This window comes from Aphelocoma coerulescens, chromosome 2 (genome assembly GCF_041296385.1).
Source record: "Aphelocoma coerulescens isolate FSJ_1873_10779 chromosome 2, UR_Acoe_1.0, whole genome shotgun sequence".
In the NCBI taxonomy this organism is placed as follows: domain Eukaryota; kingdom Metazoa; phylum Chordata; class Aves; order Passeriformes; family Corvidae; genus Aphelocoma; species Aphelocoma coerulescens.
This window is the reverse complement of record NC_091015.1, coordinates 39,899,837-39,922,574: the sequence shown is the minus strand read 5'-3', so window position 1 is coordinate 39,922,574 and position 22,738 is coordinate 39,899,837. Positions and strand designations below refer to the sequence as shown.

Genomic DNA, 22,738 nt, shown 5'->3' with positions numbered 1-22,738 from the left:
GCTTTACCTTAAACAGAGGAAATTTAGACCTGGACTTTCTAATTAGTTTTTAAGTTAACAACTTGGACTGAAATTACTGGGATGATAAATATTGAAGACTGCTGTTCATCGTTAAGTTGTGCAAAAGTTGCTACTATGATGTCACCCTAAAACCTTCTACTAAAATTTTTCTCTTTTGCCTTGGATCAAAACAATGGAGATTAGGAATTATGCAATGACCAGGAAAATAGTCTTTAGGCAAGGTAAACAAACTTCTCTTTAGCAAGAAAACATTCCATTCAAATAAACAGCAAGATTCAGTGGAAGGAGTATCAAGTTCATGTGCACAGACCACATTCTTTCCTTTTCCTTTTCCCTTTTCCTTTCCCTTTTCCTTTTCATCTTTTTTTTTTTTTTCTCTTCTCTACCATAAGGCAGACTACAAAAAGAGTAAGAATTTCTAACAATTCTGTTTGACTTAGAGTCTTCTTTCTGAAGCAGGCATTCCAAACAATGTTTGTGTCTATACCAGTGTCTGAAATCAAATGCCACTGTATCTCTCACGGGACTGATTTAGGGTGGTAGAAAATCAGAACCTCACCTGGAAGCTACGATTCCTTCCTAATCTCTCAGTATCTCATATTCCCATTAGACTGAAATGTATAAACTAGCTTTCTGGAATAAATGTTACTTTTCGTTTGAGAAATCAGTATTATTACTTATTAAGAATTTTGAGATTTAAATATTAAAACAGCTAAACTTCGGAAAAAAAATCAATATATTTCCTAGAAAACAGTGGTGAAATTTAGAAGACAGTGTGTATGCCTGTGGTGAAGAGAGCCCAGGAGTGTGAATTCCTAACAAGATGTTCAGGACATTGCCCACATTAATTTTGCACAAACAATTCTTGTTCTTGACAGCCTTATATCACTGTTTTCAGCTGCATCATGTACATTAGCCTCAGAAAATACAGACATAAATGCTGCAACTTACCAGAACATAAGTTTCCCTGGTGATAGGGGCAGGAAAAATCATCCATTTCACAGTACTTGCCATACACCTTGCCTAGCTTGTTTTTGTAGCAGAAACATTTTCCATCTATGCAATTTCCTTGACCACTGCAGATGGGTTGGTCCTGGTGTTGCCTGCACTGCTCTGAGGAAAGCGTGTCTCTGTTAGAGCTACAGTCATTGTCACTGCAATGGGACTGTTTGCTGTCAGTAGAAGTTTCATCAGCCCATACTCTTTTGTGCCCTGTGCTGTCTCCATACTGGCAGGCACAGCTTTGCTGCACATTAACAATGGCAGTTTCATTGAAACCAATGGGCTTAAGTATGGCATATTTTCTTCCTCCAGTTATATGACATCCTTTCATTGTAATTGATACATTGAAAAGTACCTAAGAAGAAATAAATACGGATTTATTATTATTATTATAATTATTATTATTTCCTTGCTTACATTTGCTTAAAATTTTTAACACATAAAAATAAAGCAGAATCTTATATTGTATATTAATGTGCACTAGCTGATAATAGCAAAATACACAGTGGTCACTTGTCAAACATGATATATTAGTAATGACAGGCATCACAAATACAGTTAAAATCCTAACAACAGAGGATTGACAGAAGTCTACTTTTCAAGTTAAAAAAGCATCGTTGCAAAAGACAACTTTAATACAAATTAAATGGAAATAGAAACACCATCACATCCTCCTTCTATTATTTAATGTATATATATCACAGAAATATTCAGGTAAGAATTGGAACTAGACTGAGCAAGCCAATACACAAACAGACACAGAGATACTCTTCATAAAAAAGAATCTATAGTGAATGCCCTGCTGCAGAAATGGTCATGGACATAGAAACCACACAGGTTTCTCATGGCCCTAGCTACTCCTACTAAAACACAGAAATGGCTCACATGTTAGCAGCAGATTACTTTCCTCAATTCCATGGAGCCAGTGCCTAGTTTCGGGCCATGCCATGGCCATCACCACCATCCTCCAGGTCCTCATCCCAGCAGTGCCCAGTGCCCACTACAGCAGGAGCTCCCACGGCTTTTTGTAGTCCTGGCACAGGACTAAGAATAATTCTGGTGGTTAGGTGATGGCCATAGAGTTTCCATCAATCACCACTAAAAATTTTTGACAGCTCTGGCATGTGTGACACACTAGATATCAATCTTGTATTTCACAACTTTGTTTTTGGCTTTATTTTTGACCAGTACATTTCTGACACAGTATTCTCTCTAAGGTTTTGTATTTTTTCAGCTTCCTGATGTAAAACAACTCTTTCTTGCCTCCTCAGAGAAAATGTAACCAGGAGGGAAAAGTGAGAAAGGAGCACAAGAGAAGCGAGTACCTTTAATCTTTAGTACCAAGAAATAAAGATTTCCAAATAAAAAAGGAGAAACCCCGAGAAACTGATTACATATGAGGTTGAAACTACCAACAAATACTAAGGCCATTCATCTCTCATCACTGTCTCTCCCTCCCGCTGTGCCCCCACACGAGAACAACCCAGTCCTTGGGGACAATGGTGGCTTTGTGGTGAGTGGGGCTGCGGCTGCCTACACGGACAACAGGAGAAGAATGCTGTGCAGAAACATGCACTTAATGTCATATTGAGGGGGCACACAGGCTTTGTCTCACCCTTTGCTTTTCTTCTTCTCCTCGTTTCTCAAATGTGCCACTACACACATAACCCCTCAGTAGCCCACACTCTCCGCGCATGAGATTTCTTCCCTTGGGTTGCAGGGCAAAAGTGTGGCTGTAGAGAAATTGATTCATACAGCAGGTGTGTATCATGCGGGGATGACAGGCTGCAGGTAGGGAATGTGCTTTTTATTCAACACACAGCCCTGCCAGAGAACATCATCTTCATGTACAAAACAGTACTGGAAGGATGGCAGGGAAATGGGAGGGAAGGGAAGATCATGTCGTGCATATGAGTTGTGAATTTTGATTCTGAACACAGTGGCAGACAGATTAAACCTGTGGTGACTAAATAATTACAACACCATGACACTTGCTAATAGCCAAAGTTAGTTTTGCACCCTGAAGAGGTCACAGGATTCTTCCAGAATTTAATCCACTTTGTGTTTTGGTAAGAAAAGGAAGGAAGAAGGATTAGACAATGAAAGGAATGTGAGAATTAAGGAAAAGCATTTTGTCTGTAAACAAATACTGAAAGAAGGATTTATGGTTAAAATAAATTAATCTCTTAAGGATGGCTCATTTTCAACAGCAGTAGAGGTTTGAGACCACATGCAATCTTTTACAATCAACTGGCTTGGCTTTTTATTAAAAAGAAACAGATATAAATATTTTTCTTTTCAGTAAACAGAACAAATTCCAGTCCTGTTTCTTATGACATGCCCAGGGAACAACAGTGGAGAAAAGATGAGTTAAGAATAAAAACAGCAAATCTCCCATAAACTGTAGAAGCTAATCAGCAGCATGCAGACAAAATTCAGAAAAGCATAAAATACATTTAAATGTACATTACAATTCACACATTTAATCTACTGATTTATTTTGCTATTTCTACACACAGACACAAGTAAAATCACACTAGCTGAGACATACGTACATGTCAAGCAGGAAAGAAGTCCTTGACCTTGCTCTCTAGAAACACAGACCTCTTCCTGGCAAGCTAAAAGAATTACTTTGGTAGTCCAAGCAATTAAATAAATATATCAAGGCACATAGAAGTTTTTCTGGGAAGAAAGCCATGTTCTTTACATCAGACAGACATCTTCCCCTGCATTTTCATGATGCATGAGGCTCTGTTTCATTCAGTAGGTAGCACCAATTAAAATGGGAATAAATTATTTTATTAATTTGATTTATAAAATAAACTAATTATCCACAAACCTGATTGTGCATGAAGACTACTAAAGCAAGAAGAGAGAAAGGTGACACCTAGTACAGACTCAAGGAACACAAATTCCAGTGATTTTTTTCCACTGGGTGATTATCTTTCAACCTCTTTACGTACAGATTTCATCACAATGGATGTGGTGGTTGTGCCCAGTGGAGGACAAAGAAGGAAAGTTTTAATGGACGTTAGCTTTCAGGAAAAGCTTTGAGCCTTAGTTCCATGGGATTAGTGAGAATTAAAATAAGATTCAAGAAAAATAAATCCAGAGAATAATAGAGAGCCTGTGATCATTAATCACATAAATCCATTTTCAGTTTAAGTAAATCCCTAGAAGATTTCACACCATTGAAACCCAACCAAACAGAAAAATAAGTATTCCAGTTCCTTGAAGAATGAGAACGATCAACATACTTCTTTATTATATCCCACATTTTTACATCCTTCCATGCCAGTTTTTTTACTTCCATCAGGACAGATTGCAGTGATATTGAAATGAAGACCTTGGATCTGGTTATCCACTTGAATTTTCACTTCAGAAATTAGTTTCTGTAACCAGAAAACAAGTTTTAATAGCATAACATCTCAAAATATAATGTACATTAGTGACTAACACCAAGTACAGCTACTATGTCTGACTAAAAATGAAGAAAGCTTGTCTGTGTGAATAAAGGAATGAATTAAAGCATTGTTTCCCATGTAAAGACCCAATTACATTCCAAATATACACAACCAATGAACTGGTAATTCTGATAAAGAGGATTAGGTTTTCCAGATGAAAATGTTTTCAGCTTTGCTAACATGCTTTTGAGAGACTGCATTTTTTGCAATTTGAAAATCTATTCCAACAACCATGTGCAACAAAACCTGCTCATTGAGTCCATGCTGCCTTTTAGCCACACACCTAAAATGTACTGTTACAACAGTCAACATACATAAAACCACTGTTATCCAGTAGAAAAGTTTCCTAATTGACTTGACACTTTATAAACTTCTGATATTTTGCATCTGTCTTGGAAAATTTTCTCTGAACAAGCCTTAGGGTGACCTAAAGGCTACTGGGATTATTCTTACAGATTTTTCTGGGTCAACTAAGACTATGTAAGCCAACAATTGGCTGATCCCATTAGGGCATTTTGCAATAAAAAATAATGAAAAAGCCAGCTACTTTGTAACTTGTATTTACTCCATACCCTAAAATCCTTCTTCCTTCAAAGAAGAAATACTTTTTCTTGACCATTTAAAAATTTATTAAAACTCTGTACAAACTTATGAGCTGAAATTTGCACAAAGGGATTTTTTAAATTCCTGTCATATTACTATTAAAAATGAGTTTAGTGGGATCTTTTTACTGCTACAAATGGAAACGCAATTACATGAATCTTAACACATGTTTATCTTAGTAACTTTTTGAAAATTAGTGACTCATCTTTGGCTTTTTAGCCAGGGATTTTCAGCCAGGATTTTCCATAGCTAAGCCTAAGGTTTCCCTGCCTGGAACAAGACTGCAAGAGGCCCACTGTCATTGAATATCAACACTAAATTTATTTTCTTATCTAAGTCCTTTTTTTTCTAGAAGGCAACACATTCAATATCTGTTCACCATGTGTTTATATATTGAAAGCCCCTAAAACTATGATAAAAATCTCAAACTGTGAAATCCAGTGAAGGTTAGGATGGGAAGAAAGACAATGTCCAAAATATGAAAATAAAGTGAAAGCAAACTGGGGGTGGCTGGACCAGGAAAGTCCCACTGAAACTTGTACTGAACTAAATAATTGTTTCATAAATTTTAATTTCTTCTCCTTGAATGTTTGCCCTGCACTGGGTAAGAACTGGTTTACAGTTTAGGATGAACAGTGTAAAGGTGTCATACAAAAGGACTACGATCTTCAAAATTTTTTGCCAGCAACTTCCTGCAAATCTCCATATTCAAAATGAGATCTCTTGACTTTATAAGAGGAAGTGAAATACCAGTGAGAACTTCTCTGCACTTTGACTGCCCCTAAACTCGTCTGCTTTTGAATGTCTTTGCCTTCTGCCCAGTGTCTCCAATATGACAGTGAGAAAAATGTGTGCAAAAGCACTCCATGGACTAGGAGCAGACACAGGGATTGGCTCTTCATTATAGCAAATTTGCTGTAAGCAAATTGCCTAATTCTGTGGTTAAGGAAGTAAAATGGAGAGCTTCAGCCCCCCAAATCCAACCAATTAAAAAAAAAAAGTGATACCTGTGGATACCTTGAATACACTTTTGTAGCTAAGTTTTCAACTTTTTGAACCTAAATGTTTGTGTGTAACTGCACAGCTTAGCAGCATCCAACTATCCAACCCACCACATTCATTTTCATGCTGCTCTATGGCTTCCCCGTGCTCTGGTACATCAAATGCCTATTTCTTGGCTTCATTATCAAAGCTGTTTGTTCCCTCTTTCCTTCACTAACAAGATGCCTATTTCACTTTCAAACTGCCATTCTGCGTCAAGCATGTGTGGAAAATGACTTTATGCTATTTCCCATACTAATACTTTCTCTTTCCCCAACAATTATGTTCAATTGAGTGCTCCAGGCAAGAGTTCACAAAGCCATTTCCATTGTTCTCACCCAAATACCTATCAAAACTCTTCTTCACTTCCACGCCTCAAACCCCCAAGTCATTACACTGCTTTTTGCAGTATAAACGCTGCTCCTCATGAAATCCACTGTCCTCAAACTACTTCCTTGTAAATTCCCATCTCTTGTTTGTTTCCTAAAAATTATGCTGCAAAACTCTCCAGATACTGAATTGTGCTTTTGCTCTGAACTTATATGGTGCCTGGACAGTGGTGTCTGGTCTGCAACTACAGATCTGAGGTGCCAAAATTCAAATAAATAAACTCTCTTTTGAAGTGACATAGCAACAGGTGCAGAGAATTAAACAGACTATTTAGAATCACCCTTAGAAATTAAAAAAACAGTAGCTCTTGGCTTTGAGACCCTGACAGACTGGAACTTTGAGAGCTATCATAAGATAGTATCACCTCTCCACCTGGACATTAGGAAAAGTAGGGAATGTATCCTTGTGGACTTCAGATGGAAGACGAGATCTTGGAAATTCCAACTTCAGGCTATGAAAGATGAAAAATATACAAATATTACATACAACATTGTCACTCTCATCATACCTGATAGGCTTCTACCACCAAATCATTGAGATTTGCTGCTTGTGATTCTATTTGTCTTGCAACAGTACCAGGCAAGAGAGGTAACAGATCCTATGAAAAAGACAATCGTTTATGCACAGTTTTAAGTATAAATATTGTGCCTTCAAAATTAAAAAAAGAAATCAGGTTTCTAACCTACTTTATACCAATGAAACTGGCTTCCTTGAACGGCAAAAATAACATTGATGTTATTGTCAATCAATTTTTCAGAGAGCTGCCCAAGAGATGGATGCTCCTGTAAAATACAACAGAAAAGAGAAGACTGCAGATTAGTAGGGAAAAATCTTATATTTCAAATATGACAAATTATAGATTTCCAAAACCAATCCAATCTTAATTTCTAAATGTACAGAGAATGCTAGACCTACATCAAAACCAGGGTGGGGCCATCCAAATAAACAATAAAAAAAAATCACCAGGGCATCAGCCAGGCTTATCTGTTGCCAACTATGTAGATCTGCTGCACAGTGGAGGGAGGACTAACTCTACAGTACTATTTTTTTGTTTAGAGCCTGATGCTTAAGAAATATAGGTATGTTGTGGTCCATGGTCCATCTAGAAGAACAGGGAATAATAGGTGGGTTCTTGTGCAAAAGTCAGGGAGAAAATACAGCATGAAGCACTGAGATGAGGTGTGCTTTTGAGAACAGCAAGGAGGGTAATTAAAAAGGTTTGATTCTCAGACATGTATTTTGACATCAAATGCAGCCATTGGATCAGGTTCTGGCAATGTCAGTATTCTGTACTTATCTCACTTATGACTGACAGCTTTCTCCTCCGTGTGCTCAAGACCTACCTAAAGACTGATGACTCCAGTCCTCACCACAATGACCTGCCACATTTTCTTAACCACACCTGTGCTTGAAGAAGGTGGCATGAGTTTCACAGGCCTCCTCAGTAATGCACTGTTGTATTTGCTGAAGTACCTATGACAGCATGTCCTGCGCCAATGACCTGCCCTTCTACACTTCTCATTGAGAGATCTGACATGGATTTGAGAACAAGAGGTGTGTTGCTATCTCTTCATCCAAGATCTGGGGAACTTCAAGGGTGTCTGTGTGGTCCCAATGGGCTTTTTACACCTGGGTTATGTGAGATCCCTCCAGCTCCAGTACTCTAAACCAATCTGTATCTGAAAATCACTGCTTATTAACCCTCCATAAGTGAATAGTTCTCAAGAAGTAAATTCAACTCTTAAAATCCAGATAAACACAGAAGTGACTGGGGCCTTGGCTTGTGATTCCACTTAAAGAGATTTCATCTGGACACCTCCACTTATGCCAGGTATTTCAGCCTTTATCCCCCACAAACTTTTGTTGTCTTTTTTTCCTGGTATTTTTCACCATCTGCCCCATATTATCTCTCTTGCACAAACACAGTCTGTTACCCTGAACAATTCTTTTCTCCTTGGATTGTCCCTTGTTACTCAAGGCACTCTGCAAGTCAACAACTCTGCTAGCAGTAATCTGAATAGCAAGAGAACTGAGACAAAGTTATGCAAGGGAGCAAAATCCATTTTCCATCATATTGCACCATTATAAAGAGCCTTGCACAGAAAGAACAAAGGAGTTTCTTGGTGCAGTTTGATATTAGCCAGGGTACACGCCTCTCTCAAAGTTTCAATGCTTTGGTAAAAGATTATATTCCTTAAGATAACTGATGAAAGGCAGATAACACAGTATTAAACCGTCCTTCTTACAGCTCCAGCTGGAGAGAGAGTGCCATGCTCACTGGAGAGAGAGCAGGCATTTCTATCACACAGGAGTCATGAGTGAAATGCAGCAGTGGTGGCTTTGTTGGCATTTTCAGCAGCCTACAACAAAGTACTAAGCCTTCCTTCCTTCTCCATGACACAAAGCACATTGGTGGGGGCTCCATTGTGCTGCACAACCCTACAGGCCACGCATAATTGGCTGGCAGATCACAGACACACCAAGTGGTCCCAGTACACGAGTGAATCCAGACGTTTTGCAAACACCTCCTGCACCATAAATGTGTGAATGATAGGGGCAGTATCAAGGGATCATGAGATGGTGGCAAAATAAGTCAGTCTTCCTGCTTAGCACATGATATTAGACCTGTCTCTGAATTCCAGCAGAGTGGCCCCTCAACAACTCTGCAACTACTAGCTGAACTCTCTAATCAGGAGTATCAGAAATAGCTTCTCAAGCCTTCACAAAACAAAAACTTATTCAGATGGAGCTTACTGATGTCAAGAGATGACACCCATAGACATGCAAGGGCTGCAGGGGCAGGATCCCCAGACTTCCTCTGCTCACAAGCAAGGCTGAACTTCCATGTATCTATCATCAATAACTCACTAGAGTGTCCAGCTACTTGTTTCTTTTTATTAGAATTGAGTTAAAATAAAAACCAAAGCCCAAAGCATCAACAGACATACACCAGCTTTTTAACTTTAATCATGTAAAGAGATGACATAAGGTACCAGTGCTAACTCATGGACCCTCACTTTGCTTGCTGTGAAAACCTTGCTGTACTTTATGTCTTTTTATCTTATCTCTTCCCACTACTGCTCAGACAAATGTACTTTAATTTTAGATCATCTTTCTCGTTTCAATTACATCATTCATTTTATTATTTTAACCTACTGTGTTAAGCAGAGAAGATAACTAATACAAATGTTAAGTATTGCAGAAAGGGAGTTAACCAAACACAGATCTAATTAAAATGGACTAGATTTCTTTCCTGTCATGCATTTTTTTTGCTGACCTTTGTGTGACTGCTTAGCAAAAGTTAGAAAGAAACATTCAGAAAAATGTCTAAGTGGAAACATTTCTGATGTAAAGGCCAAGCTTATTTAAATAAATAAAGCAAAGTCCTCTTAACTGGCACAAGTAAGAAATAAAAATATGCCAAAATGCAATCTTCTCATGACTACCCAAAGCTAAGAATCAAAGCAGGAAAACAATGTGCTTACAGTGGTCTCTTTAATTTAGTACAGCCCAACAAAATTGTATGACTATGAAAAAACCCCAAAAATATGTTTCACATTATGTTTCCTAAAAGACTGATGGACTTTGATGATATTTCATTCAAATATCAAATAGTCTTCCCAGCCCCCTGATTTCACTTGTTCATTTGAAGTTTCTTTATGGATATCTATGAATAAAATAATCACATATAACATGGATGAGAAGAAAAAAGCAGGAAACCAGCACACTTTCCCTTACAGACACTATTGTGTTGTCATCAAATCTACTCCAGAAAATGCAATGCTAAGAAAGATTCCCTTGCTAACCCTTTTCTAGTACTAAGTGCATGTAACTAAGTACTAATTGCCTACTGTTAACATGTGGGCATGCAAAAATTAGCCCATATTTTAAAAAACCAGATGGATCTAGATGTGCCACCATAGATCTAAGCATCTTTCAAAGTAATTTCATTTGGGTGGATAAAAAAATCTCATTTCATAAAATACATCAATAGTAGTAATCATGGAGATTTCTTTTTCCATATGGAACAGTAAAATTATGATCTTTCAAACCAGGATGCAGAGTATCAGTTAAAACACCTTTTTTCAGTCAGCCATCAATCTATCATGGCTGCTTAGAAAGAGATTCATAAATTTTGTCTGTATTTTCCATTGGTGAGTTTCTCCAGTTGCAACAGAAATTAATTCCCAAAGCTGGACAGAAAATAAATATAGTGTGCTGGGGTTTTTTTCTGAAACAGACAATATCTTTATTATCAAAGGAATCCTGAACACTAGAAAAAGATTTGTGCCTTTAGCAATTATTTAATAAGCAGAGCAAACATCCTCTGATTTATAGCACTGCAGCTAGGAAAACGAAAAGAAAATAAAAAGAGAGTGTGTTCTGCTTTGGGAAAGAAAAGTTTCAGGATTATTTGCTCTAAGTAAAATAAACTGAATAGACTGATTAGAGTGGAAAAAAATATTCAGACATCTGTGAGGAAATATCCAAGAAGTGAAAGAGGGAGTATATGAATGCAAGAACGTCAGATAATCGGAAATCTAAATAACCTTCTTGTTAGCACACATTCATCTCCCTCCTCCGCTCAGCAAGGTCCCAAAGACTCACCACTTCCCAGAAACCTCCCGTATGTCATGATCACACCAGCCAGCGGCCTCTTCCTGCTGCTCCACCATCCTTGTAAACACCACTTGCTGGGATTAAATTCAGGTTTAACCTCACTTACACACAGCCCTCACTGACTTCCCTTGCACATTGCTGGTTCTGGCTGAACACAGGCTGTACACTTCAACTAAGTGCAGCCAGCACTGAGAACAAAACTTCAACGTGCTCTGATTGTTCCACAGTTCATATTTCTGCTTTCTGGGGATTACACTGCAATTAAGCAGTGATTCATGTTTCTTAAATAAGCAATTAATATTTACTTAAGAAAATTCCTAAAGCAGTTGAAACCTACAATTCTTAGGCAAAAATTCCTTTCTTCAGTCACTTATGACTACTTTTTACATTCCTGAAGAAAATATTTTGAAATCTAAAAATATCTGATGAAGGTGTCTTATTTTGCTACAGCAGATTGGATGCAACTTTTTTTCAGAGGCCTGTACTACCACACATTGGCTTTCTACTGTGAAATCTGGATGCATTTAATGCTAATCCATCCAGCTGAGATAGTTCATTGCTATTGTACACCCTCTGGTTTACTCTTACCAAGCCTTTTCAACCAATGCACCTGTGCATCTTCTGACCGTAAACCGCAGCCGCTACCTTTGTCTTATGAGCATGATTGTACGACTCTGACATATTACCAGCTTCTACTTGTGCAAAATATCACACCACACACTTCTTACTTGTATTTTATACAAAATGTGTGTGATTTTTATGATGCTAATAAAAACCCACACCAAAACCAGTAACATATCCTCCTTTGCTGTGTACTGTTTTTTTCAGACTCCAAAATACTTTATTCCACACAAAAAGAATGCCAATATGCCAAGTGACCAATTCTTCATTTCACAACTTGCCTACCTAGAAAAATACCATTCTAATAACTGAAATAAAAGCAATGCTTTGGCAGCAGTCTAAAAACCTTCTTTACACAGTTTTGCACTGCCTCTCTGAAGGCAAAATCTATGACATATACCTTACCATACTCGTAGCTTTGATGTACACATTATCTTTCAAGTGACAGTTTCCATCATGGGGAATTACAATTCCTGCTAATTTACTGTCAAGGGCCAGATGGGAAGTTTGATCTGTCATCACAAGAAGCAGTCGCTTTGCTTCCTTACGCCATCCAATGTGGCTCTAAATAGAAAACAAAATTAGGCATAAGAAAGCAGTACCTACCTATTTTCTAAAATCATCAATAAAAAAATGAAAATTTAACATGAAAGACCACTTTCAGATATTACACTGCTTGGAAGCACTGTTTAAACCAGGCTATTTAAAGCATTTTGTGTGGGAACAGATATAATGTCTTACATCTGAAAACTACCAATCTCTTTTTTTTTTTTCCACTTTCCACTTTCTTTGCTTTTTGAAGAAAAATGTCCCAATATACATCCCAGTTATGCTTTATATAATAGGCTTGATAACAACTGCCACATTGTGTGTGTCACTATTATGTAAAAATGTAAATCATATAGTTTGTAAAATTCTCTGGGATCCAAGAAAGCATTACAACCAGTAAATATGCATTCATCCATATTGATACTTGTCATCCTGTTCTACTTTTACTTTGTATTTATTTACTTTATATTATCATCACTCTATAATTTCCTTTTCCTACACAATTTTCTGGAAAGTACTTTAGTATGTGATCAAAAATCAATAAACTAAAGTTTGAAGGTCTTCAAGCAATTGCAAATTGAGAAATTCTTTATTATGCAGCAAAATGCCACATTTATCCACCATCTTAAGGGACTGATGGCAAAGTGGCAGCCTCAAGGGTGAAGGATGCAGCAAGGTAACCGTATGTCTAAATTTTTTTAGATGCCAATTTGTATTTTCAAAACATTTATCTCCCTGATTATAATCAAACCTCTGAGGCAGACAGGAAATACATCACATGCTTTTTCATTTTTCCCTCTCTTGATTATTCCATCTTCTTTTTCACTGCTTCCATTTCATCTCCTTCCTATGACACTGTCTCCTCTCTACCATTTGCATGTGAAACGTGTACCTGCAGTACACCCCATGTACTCAGCCAAGCTTCACGACTTACTCTCTGTCTTCCTTTCTTCACAGAGAGGGATTTCACTCCCTTCTCAGGCTCATTCTCTGCTAGCTCTGAATGGGGATTAAACATCTCATGCCAGCAAGGATAACAAGTAGAGAGGGGTGTCATGTCTTTTCCAACTTACACTTTAGGCATCAGTCTCCCTCAGACACTCCTAGACAGCATTCCTCTAAAAAAAGGAGTATCTTAAGTTTTATTTAGAAACAGGTTTTGTCTTAAATAATTCCAAATTCTCCTCCAGCACTGTAAAAAACTCTTCTCCTAAGACGCCATCATTTGACCTTGTCACCTTGAGAGTTGTTTAGTTTTACGTAATCCTGTGAGGAGCAGGGAGTTGGACTCAATCATCTTTATGGGTTCCTTCTAAATTAGGATGATCTGTGGTTCTATGATTCCTACCTACATATGTCATAGCAATCAAAATTTTAAAGCCGCTCCATGTTCTAACCTGCTGTCTCTTGCAACTGTGATGTATTGGTTAAAGCAAGATGGAGCAAGTTATAAAGGTCTATTGTAGGCAAATTTAGTGTACATTAATATAATTTGTAGTTCATGATGGTCATTATGAATTGCACATTTTTCCCATCCATTTTAGTTCACAATTCAGTTAGAAGGAAAGCCTCCACATTCTCATGAATGTTTCCATTCTATTGTTCTTGGAAGCATATATTATTCTAGAACTCACATGTCATAAGTGTGGAATATGTCCAGTGAGAAACACTGAATTTTTAGGAATTTTTCCAAAGTTCCATAATAATTTTTTGTAACAGCTTCAACCACAGTGTTTATGAAGAGTGGTTTTTACTTACCTGTTCACCAAAATTTGAAAATAAAATTGGACCAAGCTATTCATTTTTAGCATAGTTTGGATTACTCTTTGTCCTTGAGTTATTGTACTGCTCAGAAAAATAATGTGAAGATGGACAAGATAAAACCATTGTCCTGACATCATTCTGATAGATGAGAAACACAGCAAGCCTGTGGTTTGAACAGGAGTTGAGTATTTTATAGAGCATTACCAAACCCATGAATCAACTGAATTTCAAAATTTTTATTGCTTTAATATGTGTAAGAATTAAAACAACAACCAAAACAGCTCTCTAGAGAAAAAAAAACTCTCTTTATCTAATATGCTTCTAGCTTGAGACCTACTGATACAGATCTTCTTCATCCTTTTCTGCATGGGAGAGACTGTGACGAAATTTTATCAACATACAAAAGTTAAATTTTAGTTGATTTGTACTGTTTTAAAATATGAAGTCTTTAAAAGTTGATAACATCGAAGTTCTTCTGTTTTCCTTATCAACACAAGCAGATATGTGAAACTTATCATTCAATTTTCAAGTCCTAAAGGAGAAGAAATGTCAAATTTGTATGTCTTCACTGAGGAACACAAGCAGTGTTTTAATGATTTTTGAAACTAATTATGTAATTGACTGAAATTAATACATTTTTCCATTCAAACAAGAAGCAGTTGCTTTCATCATCCATCCTATGTTGGTTAGGCTGGTTAAAGACAGAATTTGAAGATCATTAACCAATACTGAAACATATTCCCTCATGCTCTCCTTTTACAGCTTCAATTGCAAATGTACAGTTAAGGGGGAAATAATGGAAAAGGAGGAAAAGAAATCTTAGTATTATCAGGCATAGAACTGGCGTTTTGAATTCAAGAACACTGAGCACCATTGTACCTATATATATTAATACACATTTATATATATATAGAGTGCCTGAATTACTATTTCTTTAGACTTTTGTAAATAAGCTCCTTCCTTACCTGGCACACAGCTGCTTGAAGCATTGCATCAAAACCCCCTTCAGGTGTATCGATATTCCCAGAAATTTTTTGTTTATTCACTGCATTTCTGAATTCTGCTATATTGTCAGTCAGGGATAGCACATGAATATAACCATGAGGAGGCATACAATCTAAATTGTAATCACTGTAAAAACAAAACAAATCAAAAGCCTTATTTTTCATTTGAAGGAGATAAAAATATTGCATCCTCATTAACCCATAAAATCCTGATACCAATAAAGATGTAGGTAGCACAGGACAAGAAACAGAAAAAAAGAGCAATTCTATGTGAAATTAATTTCAGTGGGAAGTAGCTATAATTAACTACAAAAAATGTATATTATTTTGTATTTTATGGAATTGTGTATATAATAACAGTTAATATACTGACAGTATATATGTAGTGTTTCATACAGAACAAAAAATGCAACAAGAGGGATGGTATGATCTCAGGAGCATATAAACCCTTTTGGAATATCTACAGGGTGATACAGCTTTGCTTTTCATTACCCCTGAGAAAGGACTATCATGCTGCAACATTAAGATCCTTTAATAGGTTGCTACACAGGCTACTGGCTCAAGCTGTAATAAAATCTAAGTTCCTATATCCACTAGTGTTACATAAATGTACATATAATTAATATTGATATTTATAACAGTTACCTCATCAAAGAGATGAGAAAATCCATTTTCAGTAACATCACAGTAAACAACACCTTTTCAAATTATGCATAAGGGAGAAAGTCTGATGTTTGTCGTAGGTAAACTAGTGAAACAGCACTCATAAAGGTCATTGATCTCACAGCCATGATTCATGGCACAAGTTGAAGTGCTCATCCATTCAGAGATGCTGAGCAGGTTTCAATTCCCTTAATTTCGACTCCATCCAGACTGCAACCTGCCCTCCTCCAAATCAAGGTACAGTCAAAGAAGAGAAACCAGCACTGAAAGGATTAATACTTCTGCAGATGTCTACTTTCAGGCAAAATGCATCATGACCTAGAAATGCTAATCAATATCCACTCACTCTATATAGATGGTCTAGATGACTGCTTTATCCACAGATAGTCACACCTGTAGAACGAATTCCACTACTAGGAACCAATTCAAAACCCACTGAAATCACAAAAGGTACTTAGGGACTTCACAGAACTCTGGATCATGTCTTTCCAGGAAATGCAAGCAAGAAAGTATGAAGAATTAATATTCACTTTTCCAACTACTATCATACAGCTCTGAATCTGTATGAATCTGAATCTGTTGTGAGTAATCTTGTTCCCCAGGGCGTTTTGGAAGTGATCCCTCACTTTATGTATGTTGAACACAAGGTACATAAGGCATGGCATGAAAAAGGAAATGCAGGCCAGAACATCTTTTCTATTTAAAAGAGGAGTTCATTCACATTAGAACTGTAGAAGCTGATCAGAGGATTGCTTTTGTTCATTAAATGAGCTGAAAGGAACCACATCATGTTGACAAAAGTAGAGTTTTAAGGAAAGAGTTAATGAATACATGACCATACACTAGAAAGAACATAGGTCAGAAAGTACAAAACTTTGTGATGAATCTAGGTAGCATATCCAAAATAACCAAAACCACAACAGTTGACTTTAAAATTAAATACAAAACATAACCAAATATTCCAAAACAGCATGGATATTGGCTTGTTCTCCTAAAGGAAATACAGCACATTTTTTCTGATACAGAAAGTTTTCCTGAAATCACTCACCAGGTGTTTCAGAAGTAATCATTGTAAAACAATTTTCAGCATTTCCTTAGGAACTTTGTCAAAGAACCACGGTATAAGGAAACAAAGACAAATTCTGAAGAATTTTAAAATAAATATGTATAATGGATATTTGTGTTATTAAATACACGTCTCAGTGCTACAGTAAATATAAAAAAAGACTACATACCTGCACTGGTTATGGATTCTACCTGGATGAATGCTAATATAGGGTGACACAGTTTTATCCACATAGGATCCAAATCCAAGTCGAAAATCAAGAGAAATATTCTCCATCTTTTTAGATAAAGCAAATCCAACGGAATTTAACTTTTCTATGTTGTTGTGCATAGAAGCTGAGACATCAACTAAATAATAAAGATCCACAGGGTATTTCTCTAAAGGACGAACTTTTAACATAAAGTTTGCTTCACTTCCTGATTAAAAAAAGAAACAAGTAAGTTTATTTACTATTTTTGAATGGACATGCTTAAAAATACATTTATTTTTGTGGCAATCTCAGCACAAAGTTGCTTGTGTCATCAAAGAGAAAAACAAACAAACAAGAAAATCTCCCAAGAGTAATGAAACCTTGAAGAATCATTCAAAAATAAGCCATAAAGGGACATTTTGTAGAACATCTTGTTTTTTTCTTCTTGCAGGAGCACTGTGCAATTTATTGTAAAAATCTGACTTCTCCCCATTTTGTTTTAAATTCATGGTTATGCAATCCCTTTGGCATTATAACAAAAAGCAGTTGTGGCTCACAAAGGACACAGATCTGCATACAAATTGGGGTCAGTCATTTCAAGGTTGACACTTCAAAATATGTAAATGTATCCTGCAAATAGTTTGTCATGTGACAGAATCTAAAACTACATATGCACCACAAGGACAGCGCAGCCTGAAAAACTCACATAAATAATGACATAAGTTTATCCCAAATTGCTTCCAAAGATTTGATGGGAAAACTCTGTAGGACAAAAATATATATTTTTTTAAAAAAGGTTTTAATCTAAAAAAAAAAAAAAAATCCATGTTTTGGCATATACAAAATAGAACTCTTATTTCAGAATGATAGATGTCTGTCTCTCCTGCAGAACCACAACATATTCTCATATGTAATAAAAATATTAATGCTTTGGAAACTGCTAAAACTAGTCCTCATATTTTTGCTTGCCTAATATTCTGTAATGTCAGCAAAAGGAGTTAAGTGATGAGTACAGACAGAGTAGGTACAGTAATGCATGGTTTCAAATTAGTCATCATTTTTGTCACCTGAAGTGTGAGCTCACAGCAGAAATGAGTTTAGGATCTTCATGTGATGAGTGCAGAATCTAATCCAGTATTGTGCAATGAAGATACAGCAAAGGACAGGAAGAAGGAAGATGCTACAGAAGAACTATGCAGGTTTTCAATAAAAACTATCAAAAGGTACATCCAGTACAAAGATCTGACTCAGAAAAGTTAAATATGCAAAGTTACGTTTCTTTGAACGTAATCCACCTGAAAATGTCAGGATTTGTCTGTATTAGGTCTTGCATGAGGAAAACAATTTCAGTGTGCTGTAATTTATGTTTCCTCTTTGCCAATGTAAATTGAATTACTTTTTGTAAACGATCCTTGCAGGTCTCCAGTTTGCATATAGCAAGATATTGACTGCAGCTTTTATTTTTTCCCACATAAATCCTAAATGTTGAGCATATGTAAACAGTGTCAAAAAACCCAGTATCAAAATAAAACCATCTTTGTCTGCATGATTATGCTGTATCCAACGTCTGTTTTGAGGAAAAACTATAGTGATATATCTGTGCATTTTCCTGAGGCAGAAAATATGGGCAAGATATCTACATATAAAAAGTTTTTCTTCTGGAGTCCTTGGAATTTTATACTTCTGCCTCCCTGATGCAAGAACTTCTGCAAAGCATAAGAAACTCCAAACTTAATTTCATTATTTAATGGGAAAAAGGTTACTGAAACCAAATTTTAGAAAGCTAATTTTTTTTTTATGAATCTGCTATGCCTTTGGAAATAAATGTGATTAAAGACAGAGCTAGAGGTAGCTCAGTTCCTGAAACCATTTCTCAGTACAAAGCAGAGTATCAGTCACTTCTTTGGAAGGAAAGTGGGGAAAGGAGAAGTGCTGATGTTACCTTGACAGTTTTATTATTGTAAGGAGTGAAAAAGAGAGCTCCTTTGTAATTTACACTCATGCAGATCCTTCCTTTTTCCCTAGTAATTGACAGAAAATTATCATTTCCCCAGTGAAGATCAGCAAAATACTTCTCCCAAACACTTAATGTTTTCCTACCAAAGATTGATCCCTCTCACATATTTCTTTCTCCAATTATTCTTTGCAAAAGAAAGAAATAAATTAAATTTTATTGAGTGAAAGACAACTCTGCATCCTTTTATATCACCTTTACTTCTGCTGTTGGCTACAGCTTTTCTAGAGATAGAGAATGAACATTGACTTAATTAGACTTCAGCTGAGGGCAAATGGAGATATACTAGTTATAAAAAAAATTCAGGCAGTGAATACTTAAGTCTTCTTTAGGAATTCAGTCCTTTCTTACATAATGGTTTTGGTATTTTTGTAGTTGTCTAGTCAATGCACTTGAAAGTAAAGAAATAATCAAGAAGTTTATCAAATCATGAATTCAGTAATTATAACTACTTTCAGAGGAAAGGTAAGGCAAAACTGTTAGTGTAAGTGGCTAAAGAAACAAGAAACTACATAAGAAAACAGGAAAAACTACCTAAAATTCCCTTTCCACTTATTACTTCCATTATTCTGACCTTTATCTGTGTTTGACAGAAACAAATCTTGCTGAAGATGACACTTGAATATGGGAGCAACACCATCACAGTCCTACAATACAATGTTATAGCATCATTCTTCCAAATAATTATTCCAGATGCCTCTTCACAAAATATCTGCACTTAGAAGTATTGTTTTTATTTTAACTTTACTATAATATCAATGTGTTAGAGACGACCCAACCTGGACGCAGTTGGACTGAAACTTTTCCTGGTGTCACTTGTATATTTGTTTCGTGGTCACTAGGTATTGTGACATGAACTGTGGGGTTTTCAACCAAATCTGATTGGCAGCCTCTTTTCATTAAGTTGAAAACAGTGTCACAGCGTCCCTTCTGTGTTGTGCCAGCCATGAAATCCTGTTTAATAAGAAACAAAAAGTACAAAACAATCTGAGCTGAAAAAAACCCTGTACTACCTTCAAAGGATGAAGAAAACCAAAATAATAGTCTTTGAAACAATAAAATATGCTACTATAAATGAATAAATCATAGAACAAGTTCATGAAGCCATATGTTTTTAATAATGGCAATGATATAATATTTAAATTAGAAGTTAAACCTAATTGCCACAATGACCCTTTTCTACGCAGAAAGTTTTTTTTAATGAGAAATAGGATCTTGCACAATCAGAACAAGCCAGCTTTGCAGAAAAAGGAAATTACACACTGTCACTATGTCACTAAAAAAAGTTCTGTGCCTTGCTATGAGCTCATATTAGCAAGAAAGTGTCATTCCCACAACATCAAAACAGGTTAGTTTTCAGAAGAATCCACTGGTAATGTTACTCAGGCTAATATTTATAGGAATAACAGAGGTCAGCTTTAGATTTAGCCAACCTGAATCTGTCTATCACACTACACAAAATCCAAAGACCTGCTGGACTATGTAATTTCAATTCCCGGAAAGAGGAAACCATGTATTATTACAGGAGTGGACAGTTTAAGATGCCACCAACATAAAAAAGCCCTTGTAGCAACAGGAAAGTGATTAGGAGAAGGATGATGTCAGAAGCAGCCCATCCTTTGCTGCATCAAAAGAGCAAACTTGCCAAAAATTGTGCCAAAATGATCCAATACAAAATTCCTTCCTGACCACTAATGTGATGATTAATACAATTCTGAACATAAAAAAAGCCAAAAAAAGACAAGATCCTTCGTAGTCTTTCAAAGTATCCTCTGAGCCAAAGCTGGAGACCAACCAAACAAAGGACAATTTCTGATCTTTCAGAGGCAAATGGGGAAAATAAGCAATCTAAAAGTGCATACAGTCAACTGTGTGCTATATAATAGTCATCCAGACCTTGTAAAGACTAGAGGAAACCCCTGAAGAAGGAAATTTGACAGTCATGTGTCTTGTTTTTCAAATTCAAACTCATTTTTGTAGTCTACCTCTGACATTTTTTCCATAACCTTTATTGAAGACAACAGAGACTACTTAAGTTACTGCTATTTATATACCCTTTTTAGTACATACATTTCAAAAAGCTAGATTTTTAAATGTATCATTATTAAATTTACTCTCGGCAATGACTAATAGATTTGTAGTGTTTTCTGAAGTCCACTGTGTGTGGGTATAAATTCAAAGCATCTCAAAAGTTCCTCACGGCTAATTATCTCATTAAAAATATTGTTCTGATGAAGCAGGCAGGCTAAGCTGCACTGCAGTATTTCCACCTGCAATAATAAGGGTTTTGCTGTTCCATAATCATGAATGGTGTGCAGGTGAACCAGCTGTTTAAGAGGGTTTGACAAAGCCCTGGCTTCCATGAACAGCTCTCAGCATTGACTTGAGAAGTGAAGCCAGAGAAGCAGAGCAGAAGTGAAACTGGCCAAGTCCCCGTGCCTGGTTAGAAGGGGACGTACTGCAGATCCACAGCACTGGAAAGCTGGCAAATGCTGTTCTGTGATAAATGCAGATGGAGGAGGATAAAGTCTTATCCTTTGTAAGACAGGACATGAGGCCAAAATAATGAACCCCTCCACACTGTAATCCATTGTGCCATCTACTCATGCCCTAAGCTTCCTCTGGGAAAACAAGCCCTGCATGCCTCTACCCATTCTTGCATTACTTAGCCGTGTGCCTTTGGCAGACTAAGTTAATAATTCCAAGACATAATATCTCAGATATTGCCAGTGCCTTACGCTCCTTATCTCAGCCAGACACACCCCAGGAACTTATCTACCTTCTCTGCTAACCTGAAAGCTACTACCAGTAATTTCCACATGACCTTACAGGGCATATGAGCTTGCGATTGTCAGCGATATCCTTCAAAAGCTTGTTCCTCTGAAGTGATTACTCAAAATCATGCTACCAACAGGGTTATTTTTTTTCTGTTAAACAAAACCAGACATTCCCATATCCTTACAAATACTTTGCAAAGTAACAATAATTTCAGGATAATTCTTGCTACCTAAGATGTATCTTCTGTGCTAAGTTTCAAAACTGATAGTTTCAAGTGTCAAAATGAGAAAAACATAATTTTTTCAATTTGTGATAGGATCATTGTATATGGTGAAGTCAAAGTCACCTCCACTGTTAGTACAACCTTTTGCTAAATTCAGTAGACATATATGTATAGACCTGTTTTCATATTTGATGAGGACTTAATATAAAGTACTGATAAGTAATTTTGCTCTTGAAGCCAAAAACTGTTAAACTCTCAAAGCTACTGTAAGTCTGCCAAAGCTGTCTACAAAGCAGATGGAATGCATTAAAAAGGTCTCACTTTATTTAAAATTACTGCAATTTTCCAAATAAAAGATTGCATTTTCTCCTTTGGAAACAAAATAAATTTCACATGATTTCTCAGGTTCTGTCTCTAGGGATCATTTAAAGATTTTCTTGCTATTTCTCACTATAATTTTCTCAGTTTAAAAGTCTTTATAAAGATCAGAAGCAGCTAAAATATAAAGTCAAATGTAATTAAGCAAAATGCCATACCTCTTGAGCACACCATCCACACTCTGGACCCAAAGCAAGACACTTTGTGCATGTTACTGCATTTGAAGTGGCACATCTGTTTTCCGCTGCAATGAAATACAAACCCAAACATTCATGATTTATGATGATATGTGAAATTGTAAAATACCTAATTTTAAACCACGATTTGAAAAATTACTTCTCCAGATT

At 36.4% G+C, this 22,738-nt stretch overlaps 1 protein-coding gene across 4 annotated transcripts in view; it reads right to left on the bottom strand.

Annotated features, from left to right (window-relative positions):
• Positions 1–22,738, bottom strand: part of ITGB8 (integrin subunit beta 8) — a 48,868-nt gene that overhangs the window by 10,913 nt on the left and 15,217 nt on the right. For 3 of the 4 annotated variants that reach the window (XM_069007084.1, XM_069007085.1, XM_069007083.1), the window contains exons 2-10: positions 22,550–22,635; positions 19,792–19,966; positions 16,978–17,224; positions 15,041–15,206; positions 12,168–12,326; positions 7,208–7,303; positions 7,030–7,119; positions 4,281–4,415; positions 973–1,378 (exon numbers count right to left, since the gene is read on the bottom strand). In XM_069007084.1, the coding sequence (XP_068863185.1) occupies positions 973–1,378; positions 4,281–4,415; positions 7,030–7,119; positions 7,208–7,303; positions 12,168–12,326; positions 15,041–15,206; positions 16,978–17,224; positions 19,792–19,966; positions 22,550–22,635 (1,560 nt within the window). The remainder of the gene's footprint in view (positions 1–972; positions 1,379–4,280; positions 4,416–7,029; positions 7,120–7,207; positions 7,304–12,167; positions 12,327–15,040; positions 15,207–16,977; positions 17,225–19,791; positions 19,967–22,549; positions 22,636–22,738) is intronic. The other variant, XM_069007086.1, reaches the window with a different exon arrangement.